Source organism: Cygnus atratus, chromosome 3 (genome assembly GCF_013377495.2).
Source record: "Cygnus atratus isolate AKBS03 ecotype Queensland, Australia chromosome 3, CAtr_DNAZoo_HiC_assembly, whole genome shotgun sequence".
Classification (NCBI taxonomy): Eukaryota; Metazoa; Chordata; class Aves; order Anseriformes; family Anatidae; genus Cygnus; species Cygnus atratus.
The window spans coordinates 1,232,165-1,241,501 of NC_066364.1; the positions used below are offsets into that span (position 1 = coordinate 1,232,165).

At 61.9% G+C, this 9,337-nt stretch overlaps 1 protein-coding gene across 2 annotated transcripts; it reads left to right on the forward strand.

Annotated features, from left to right (window-relative positions):
• The first annotated feature begins 1,283 nt into the window (after positions 1–1,283).
• On the forward strand, positions 1,284–9,077 carry PBK (PDZ binding kinase). 2 transcript variants are annotated; one of them, XM_035568340.2, is made up of 8 exons: positions 1,284–1,340; positions 2,516–2,580; positions 3,014–3,104; positions 3,347–3,489; positions 4,281–4,450; positions 5,349–5,478; positions 7,005–7,181; positions 8,473–9,077. In XM_035568340.2, exons 2-8 carry the CDS (start codon positions 2,532–2,534, stop codon positions 8,676–8,678), a joined length of 966 nt encoding a protein of 321 aa, XP_035424233.1. In that variant the 5' UTR covers positions 1,284–1,340; positions 2,516–2,531; the 3' UTR covers positions 8,679–9,077. The 2 variants fall into 2 exon arrangements, with proteins under 2 accessions (XP_035424233.1, XP_035424234.1); XM_035568341.2 differs by having other exon boundaries at positions 3,410–3,489.
• The last annotated feature ends 260 nt before the right edge of the window (positions 9,078–9,337 follow it).

Consider the following 9,337-nt stretch of genomic DNA (forward strand, 5'->3'; position numbering starts at 1 on the left):
GGGTGGGGGGGGTGTGCCCCCCGTGCCTCCTCGCACGGCTCCCCGGAGGCAGCGAGGCTCAAAGCTCCCTCCTGCGCTTCCCCCCCCCCCCCCGTGGTAAAACTCCTCCTTCCCGCTTATTTCTGGGATTTAATCCGGTTTTTTGGATCATCGGGGAACGCAAGGGGCCAACCACGGGAACGTGGGGGGGGGGCAGCCCCCAGAGCTGCCCCGCGGTGCCGAAATTTCCTGGGGCTGGGCGGGGGGGCTGGGGGGGGTGTTGATAAAGGCCTGGTTTGGGGGGTCTCCAACCAGGGGACCCCCCCCCCCCAAAAACCTTCGCCCCAACCGTCCCAGCCCTGTCCCTTGGGGGCCGCGGGTCGCAGGGTCTGGGGGGGCAGAGGATGCAGGAGGGGGCTGGACGCTGACCCCAAAATGTGAGGGAGGGGTGCGGGACGGGGCAGCAGGGAGGCCTCGTGGCCCCCTGGAACCCCCCCGGCTGTTGAAATTGGGGTTTGGCCCAAATTTGTGGGAAAACGAGGGAAAAACGTGAAAACAGCCCTGGTGTTTCCTGCACGGGGACGGCCCCGGGCGGTGGGGTGAGGGTTGGGAGGGGGGGGGGGTCCCATTGTGGGGGGGGGTCCCTGATGGGATGGCAGGGCAGGCTAGGGGGTGCGGGGGGGGGGGCTGCAGCAGGCCAGGGCACCCCGCGTCCGGACCCCGACACCCCCCCGGGGCTGGGGAGCTGCTGCCCCCCCCCCGGCAGCACCCCGATTTGGGTCTGGCACCCCGAGGGTTGGGGACCCCACAGAGACCCCCCCCCCCCGGGCCTTGGGGACCCCATGGAGACCCCCCCAGGGAATTGGGGACCCCATGGAGACCCCCCCCAGGACATTGGGAACCCCATGGAGACCCCCCCAGGGAATTGGGGACCCCATGGAGACCCCCCCCAGGACATTGGGAACCCCATGGAGACCCCCCCAGGGAATTGGGGACCCCATGGAGACCCCCCCACACCCCAGAGCCCCCCCCTGCAATGCCAGGGGACCCCACAGAGCCCCCCCCCAAGGGCCCAGGTCCCCGTGGAGCCCCCCCCCAGGCCCCACTGCACCCCCAGAGCCCCCCCCCCCAAACCCCAGGGACCCCCAGAGCCCCCACAGGCCCCGCCCACCCCGCTCGGGCCCGCCCACCCAGCCAAGCCCCGCCCACCCACCCCTCAGACCACGCCCAGGCTCCGCCCCCCCCCCCCCCCCAGCGCCGCGTCCTGAAGTATTTTGGCCGCCCGCGGCCGCCGTAGGGGGAGGGGCGTGTCGGGGGGCGGGGCTCCCGCGCGCGCAGCATTCAAACGGCAACGGCAGCGGGTAGGTGGAGTACTACTACTACTACTAGTAGTAGGGGCAGGGGCCCGCGGAGTAGTAGGGGGCTGAGGAGTAGTAGCGGGGTGTGGAGTAGTAGTAGGGGGTGTGGAGTAGTAGTAGTAGGGGCTCGAGTAGTAGTAGGGGGCTGCGGAGTGTTAGCGGGGTGTGTGGTGGTAGGGGGCTCGAGTAGTAGTAGTAGGGGGGCTGCGGAGTAGTAAGGGGATGTGTAGTAGTAGGGGCTCGAGTAGTAGGGGGGCTGCGGAGTAGTAAGGGGATGCGTAGTAGTAGGGGCCTGAGTAGTAGTAGGGGGGCTGCGCAGTAGTAGTAGTAGGGGCCCGAGGAGTAGTGGGGGGCTGTGGGGTAGTAGCGGGGTGTGTAGTAGTAGGGGGCCCGAGGAGTTGTAGTAGCGGGGTGTGTAGTATTAGGAGGCCTGAGGAGTTGTAGTAGCCGGGTGTGTAGTATTAGGAGGCCCAAGGAGTAGTAGTAGGGGACTGAGGAGTAGTAGTAGGGGCCCGAGGAGTAGTAGGGGGCTGTGGAGTAGTGGGGGTCTGAGTTGTAGTAGTGGAGTGTGTGGTAGTAGGGGGCCCAAGGAGTAGTAGTAGGGGGGTGTGGAGTAGTAGCGGGCCCCAGGAGTAGTAGTATGGGGGCTGTGTAGTAGCAGTAGTAGTAGGGGCTTGAGTAGTAGTGGGGGGCTATGAAGTAGTTATGAGGCATCTAGTAGTAGGGGCCTGAGGAGTAGTAGTAGGGGGGCTGTGGAGTAGTAGTGGGATGTGTAGTAGTAGGGGGGCCGAGGAGTAGTAGGGGGCTGTGGAGTAGTAGTGGGGCGTGTAGTAGTAGGAGGGCTGAGGAGTAGTAGTAGGGGGGTTGTGGTGTAGTAGCGGGATGTGTAGTAGTAGGGGGGCTGTGAAGTAGTTGTAGGAGGCCCACAGGGTAATAGGGGGCCTGCAGAGTAGTAGTAGTAGGGGCCCGAGAAGTAGTAGGGGGCCCACGGAGTAGTGGGGGCCAAATAGTAGTAGGGGGCCCTCAGAGTAGTAAGTAGGAGGCCCGCAGAATAGTAGTAGTTAGGGGCCCACAGAGTAGTAGGAGGCCCGCAGAGTAGTAGGGGGCCAAGCGGTAGCAGAGGGCCCCTCCTCAGGCTGCTGGCGGCCGCGTAGTAAATCCTCCGCTCCCCTTTGTAGCGCTGGCTTCGCAGCGATGGAAGCCCTCAGGTCCCAAAACAACGTGGAGCGCAAGGAGAAGCCGGGTGAGTTACACTCAGGCGCAAGCACCGAGGATGCCCGGGCTGGTTGGTCGGTGAGTTTACGTCCGGGCGTAAGCGGTGAGGACGTTTAAAAAAAAAAAAAAAGGCAAATAAATAAATAAATAAAAAAATCGACGCCCGCGAAGGAAAGCCTGATTTTCCGTTTGGCGCAGCGACGCCGACCCGGGGGGTAACGGTGCCGAGTCACCGGCACGGCGCCGAGTGCTGCGGCGCCCTGGCGGGGCTCTCTTGCAGGCGTTTTGGCCGTGCCTCGAGTCGGTGCCGCCGCCTGAAGCCGGTTTTTGGGGTTGTTTTTTTTTTTTTGGGGGGTGGGGGGGTGGGTACGGAGGTGCTGCTGCCTCCTCCTCGGCGCGTGGCCGCTGGCGGACTTGGGTTTTTTTTTTTTTGTTTTTTTTTTTGTTTGTTTTCTTCCCAGATCCGGGCTCGGCTTCCGTCACCATCCCGGCCTCCCCCTTCATGCAGAAGCTCGGGTACGGCACCGGGGTGAACGTCTACCTGATGAAGAGGTACGGCTGAGCTGGCGGGGGGGCGGGGGGGGCTCGTGCTCATCGAATCCCAAAACGGTTTGGGGCTCTCAGAGTCCCCCCCCCACACACACACCCCGGTGCTGTGGGCACGACCCCTGCCCCCGGCCCAGGCTGCCCCTTTTTGTTTAAATCCCGTAAATCGGAAGGCAGGCGCTCTCCGAAGCAGCAGCTCCTCCACCGAGCGATGTGGGGGGGCGGGGGGGGGGTGTTTCCCCGTGCAGGTCCCCCCGGGGTTTATCTCGCTCCCCGTGGGCTGTGAAGAAAATCAACCCCAAGTGCAACAGGAACCAGCAGAGCCTCTACCAGCAGAGGCTGAACGACGAGGCCAAGATCCTGAAGAGCCTCCAGCACCCGAACATCGTGGGTGAGCCCCCGGCGCGCCCCCTGCGGCGCCTGATTAAATTACTAATATTAAATTATCCGCCCGAGGCGGGGGGGGGGGGGGCTTTGAACTGTCTCCGAGTGGCCGCTTGTGCATCGAGCGCCGCGAGCTACCAGGAACTTTGCAGCCCTAAAACGGCGTCTCGCTTCTGGCGGGAATTTACAGACAGAAAGACAGTCTCGACCTTCCCTGTTGTAAACGCTTCGTTTTTCTTTTTTTTTTTAAAAAAAAAAAAAAAGAAGTTGCTGTAAATCATTTACAGGATAAGATTTTCCGCTGCGGCGCCAAAGCTCTGCCGCGTAGAGCCCCACCCGTTCACAGGCAGGAGGAAAAAGCGGAGGGAGGAAGACTTAGCCTTGCTTTAGAGATGGCCCCGGTGTTCCCAAGCATCCCCTGCTCGCCGTCCCCCTCCCCGGCTCCTCATCTCCAGGTGTCAGTGCCGCGAATCCGCTGCGCTCCCTGCTTCTTCTGGTTCTCCGTCCCCTGAGGATCGGGGCAAACCCCCCCCCCGGGCCTCCCGTGCCCTGCTGGGGAGCGCGAAGCTGAGCGGGGAGGTGCCTGAGGGAGCTCCCCTCGCTCGGTGCCCGAGGTCCGGGGCTCGCGCCCCCGCCCGGCGCCACGCAGGTCCCCACGGACGCTCCTGGGGTGTCACCTCTGCAGGAGCCACCCCACAAAGCCACCGGGGCCCCTGGGGGTGAATCCGCGGCAGCCCCCAGCACACAGAAATGCCGGTGCCTGCTCCGTCTCTCTGACAACTGTGATCTTGTCGGAAGGTTACCGCGCCTTCACCGAGGCCAACGACGGAAGCATGTGTCTCGCCATGGAGTACGGAGGGGAAAAATCCCTCGGCGACTTAATCGAGGAAAGGAACACGGCTCGCCTGGGCCCCTTCCCCGCCGCCACCATCCTCAAAGTGGCCCTGAGCATGGCGAGGGGGCTGAAGGTACGTTTAACGCTGCCTGTGGCCGCCCCGCGTGGGGCCGTAGGTACCGGTGACGCTGGAAAAACGAACGGATTCCGCGTGGGAGGGGGCCGGCGGACGGAGAGCAGATGCCGCGGGGTTTCCTACAAGCCCTCGGTGGGTTTGGTTTGTGTTCTGCCAGGGCGCTGGGCAGGCTCAGGCTCAGGCCGGCTGCGCTGCGAAGCCTGCCTCAAAGTAATGCCCCAAGTGACAGGGCTGTGACCGCGCTGCTGGCTTGGAGCTGCCCTCCCCTGGGGCCCTGCTCGCTGCCAGGGGCGAACTGGGCTCCCTGCATCCCGCTGGCTGCGCTGGGTGGCTGCAGGACGCCGCTCCTGGCAGGGACAGCGTTAGGTGATGCTCGCTGCTGCCAGCTGGTGCCGCTTGCGTACCTCCCCTGGCTGAGCTGCTGGGGCTGCGAGCTCGGGGAAGAGGCGACTCCGAGGGCTGCGAACATCGGGGCTTTGTCTGAAGGCCAGCGCAGCTCGGAGAGCTGCTTCTAAACCTCACCTGGGTCGTGCCAGTGCTCGGAGTAAAGCCCGGGCTTCCCCAGCTGTGGCAGGGCGTCCCGTGCTGCTGCTGCTGCTGCAGAGACACAGCTCTGAGCTCCTGCAGTAAGTTGGCGTGGGCTTTCGAGGGTTGGTTCCTAGAGGCTGCCCAAGGCAATCGACGCAGCCTTGCACCGAAAGCCTCCAAAAGCAGAGTGGAACAGCCTGCCCTGTGCCTTGGGCACGTTGCAGGCGGGTGCTAACCCATCCCTGAGGTTTTAACGTTAAACACGAAGAGTTTGGCGCTTTGTTCTCTAAATCCGATGGCTCCTCGGGTCTCTGCGTGGTTACACATACCTGCGGGTGGGCGTGAACTGCTTCTCTCTGCCTCCCAGTATCTTCACAACGACAAGAAGCTGCTCCACGGGGATATCAAGTCTTCAAACGTGGTCATTAAAGGCGACTTCGAAGCCGTGAAGATCTGCGACGTGGGAGTCTCCCTGCCCCTGGACGAGAACATGACGGGTAGGTGGGGCTGGGGAGGGCGCCTGGATGCTTGGAGGCTCCGGGGGCGGCACGGATGCTCCTGGGTCCTCCGAGAGTTGCTGGTTAGTGGCTCACCCTGCCCGTGGGCGAAGGAGCTCTCCGGATGGTCCAGGTCTGTCTCCTGCCTGCCTCGTGCCCTTCCCGTTGTGCTGGGGAGGCCGGGCCGGGCCCTGCTGCTCTCACTCCGCGGAGGCGATGCTCTTGCCAGAGAAAAAAAAAGCAAACGAATCTTTCTCGTGGGGCTGGAAGGAAGCAGGAGCCGAGCACAAGTGTTATAAAGACCTCATGTGAACGAGAAGCAGATGGCTAACGGCGTCGCGGCTTGGCTGTGGACAGCAGGAACGTGTTTGGGTTAATTACAGGAATGCTTCTCTCTGCTGCTTTACCCAGTGCTCGGGCCTGCAGCAGCCTCGTAACTTACAAAGCTGCTCTATTACATTTTTTATTAGGAGCTGTTCCCTTGTATAAGGAGCGAGCGAGCTGGAGGCAGAGCCCCGGCGCGGTCTCCCAGAAAGGAGCGTGGTTAAAGTGCTGGTTTCGGGGCAGATTTAAGGGTTCTCTCCATCCAGCCCCGATTTTGGCTTGGCCTCCTGGTCCTGAGGAGTCACAGAGGATGCTGCCCCGAGCCGTGTGGCAGCCAAGGATTAAGGCAGCAGCCTGTGAAGCGTTGGGATTTCAGTATTCACTTCTCGTTACAGGCAGGGCTCTGAAGATGGGCGCTGCAGGATCGGTTCTTGAGCAGCTGAGGCTGCTGGAAGCCCAGGAGTTTGTTGGGAAAGTGGGGAAATGTGGCTCGCATGTGGTGGAAGCTGCCTGTAACTGTGCTGGCCAAGCTGGGGCATGCGAGGGGGCACAAAGAGGCACCCGGCCTGATTTCAGGCTGAGGGGGAGCGTTTCGGCTCTCCCAAGGCCAGTCGAGATCACGGAGGTGTCAAATTGAACAGAGCGGTGAGAATTTGATCTGTGGGGGAGCAAACTAAGCAAAACTGCGGGGCTGGCACCGTGGTGGTGGAGGCTGACGGAGCCCAGTGAGCGCCAGGGGGTGGCTTTGTCCCACGTTGTCCCCCAGCATGGGAGGGAGGGAAGGGCAGAGCTGAGCTGTGGGTGCCCTCACCACGGTCCTGCTTCTTCCCCAGGGGCACTGAGCTGAGAGGGGGAAACGACGGGGTAAAACTGGTGATTCCTCGCCTCTTCGTGGCTGCGGGGTGCCTTGCAGTAGGGTTAAGCTGCAGAGCACAGCTCTGACCTTCAGCTCTTCTCTCGCTGAAGCCTGCTCCCGCAGAGGACTCTGCAGGACCCGCAGTCACGCTTTAGTTCCGCACCGTCAGGTGCTGAGCAGAGCAAGTCGCAGGTTACAGGGAACCCGAGACTGCAGGGATGTGAAAGAAAAGCAGGCTCGGGTCCCTGGAAGACCTCATCCTGTGACAGCTTCGGCACGCTTGAGCCAGGCTCAACCCCTTGCTCTAAGTCCCGGTAGACACCCAGACAATGTTGGTTCCTTCCAGTGAGCGACCCGGAGGTGTACTACATCGGCACCGAGCCCTGGAAGCCCAAGGAGGCTCTGCAGGACGACGGCGTGATCACCGACAAGGCCGACATCTTCGCTTTCGGGCTGACTCTCTGGGAGATGATGACCCTGTCCGTGCCCCACCTCAACCTGGGCAGCGGCACCGACGACGAAGGTTTGTTTCCGTGCCTTGCTGCCACGTTTGCTGGAGGGCAAAGCATTTCTGGAAGGTGCTCGCTTTGCAGGATTGGCTTTTCCGGTCCATGGCAGCACCACCAAAATGCTGGGTCTCCCCCGGGTGCCATATAAAAGTCTTACAAACATTTCTGCCTGCGCCAGCCAAAAACCCGACGATGCCGTAGTCGGTCTGAATCCATCTGAGCTGTTCTTGGGTGCTCTTTGAGGGAAGGAGGAGAACGAGTGCCCTGTCTGCCCCTGTTTTGCTCTGAACAGTCTGCTCCGAAGCTGCCTCGCTTCCCTGGGAGCTCGCTGCAGCACAGACGTGCCCAGCACCGTGCTCAGCACCGCCTTGCGCTGTCCTGCAGCGGGTGCCTGGCAGAGCCATCATCTGTTCGTGCACGTGCCTGGGCTGTTTTCAGCTGTTTGGCTTTGTAAGTCTAAACAAGAAGGCGATGAACGATCGCAAGTAATCGTTGCAAACCAGAGCTTTGTAAGAGCTTCAGCACAGACGGAGAGAGCTCCTCGAAATTCAGCTGCTCCTCAGATTCCCGTCAGCGTGGTTCCCTGCTCAGGGGGTGGGTTTAAAAGGTGTCCCCGAGCCTCGCCGCTGTGCCTCCAGGAGCCCGGCAGCACGCTCAGCATCCCCTGCCCTCACGGCAGCGTGGGAGCAATCTGCCACGCCGTGCCTGTGGTGGATGCTGTTGGGATGACGCTGAAATGATGGGGCCAGGAAACCTTACCGGGACCTCCTGCTTGAATTGCGCGTGGGTATTTGAGGCAGCTGAGCCTGCTGGAAAAGATAGGCTACAGCCAGCTCGGTAGCGCAGCTACAGCCCCACACGGCCCTGCCTGGGCACAGCAAACATGTTCGGAGGCGGCTGATGGGGCAGCGCTGTACCCGGAGCTAAAATGGTGCGGGCTGGGCAGGGGAAGCTCTGCTTGCTGCAGCCTTCGCCCCACAGACTTGGATTTTAGCCGTCTGCAGCCCCGGGGCATTTTGCTCACGTTCCTGGCGTCGGTGGCTCCTGGCTGCAGCCTTTCCTCCAGCCAGCTCTGCAGTGGTGACTCGGGTTTGTTCTGCTGGGAGAAGTGAGATGGGTGCAGCCTCAGGTGGAGATGGGGCAGCCCCAGGGAGCGAGGGCCTGAGTCCAGCACCTTCTTTCCTAATCCCTATTTAGAGAACAGGGAGGAAGTTGGGGTCTGAGGGCTGCCGGAGCCCATGGGAGTGGGTAGAGCTCGCAGCACAAGCGCTGCGCCCTTCCTCACGTGCTTCTCCTCTTGGCCAGATGAGTCCTTTGACGAAGACGACTTCGACGAGGAGGCGTACTACGCAGCCCTGGGAACGCGGCCAGCCCTGAACATGGAGGAGCTGGACCCGTCCTACCAGCACGTGATCGAGCTCTTCTCCATCTGCACCAGCGAGGAGCCGCAGAAGCGCCCCTCGGCCGCTCACATCGTGGCAGCCCTGGAAGCGAGCCTGCCCCCGCAGTGACGGCCCCGGCTCCCTTGTAGGGGCAGCTGAGCCCTGGGGTGGTGCTGAGCTCCGCGGTGCTGCTGCCAGAGCTCAGGGCCTCCACGCAGAGGAGTGAGGCCGTTCCCGTAGTGTGTGCCCTCCTAGTTTGTGAAACCTGCTCTCTGTTAAGAGCCTAAACGCGTTAAGCAGTAGCCCGTTTTGGCACTAGTTTAAGGATGTGCCCGAGGTGACCGGAGCTCGCTCTGGTTCTGAGCACTTAAGTCTTTGATAAGCTCCATGCTCCGTGCAATGCCCCGGAGAGGCGTTTCTTAAGCGTCCTGGTAGTTGTTTAAGAACCTTCCCTGTCGGTGTTTAACTTAACCCTGTCTCTGGTTGATGTTTGTGACGGATGTTGAAAGTAATTTGTTCTCTAACCCGGTGTGCAAGGGGTGCTTTTTTTTTCCTCTCCAGGCCGGCACCGGGGTGGGGACGTGCCTGCCAGGCACAGGTGGAGCCCTGGAGAGCTCTTCTGAAAGGGGTGTGGGTGGGCAGCACCCCCAGGGGAACGGCTCAGCACCAGGCTTCTTGGTTTAGGAAAGGGCTGGAGAAGAGGGGGCAGCTGTAAGGTGCTGGTCCTGTTCCCGTAGGCAGCCCCTGGCTGCTGTTTTAGCCACCGCTGCCTCCTCTGAAGTCTCTAG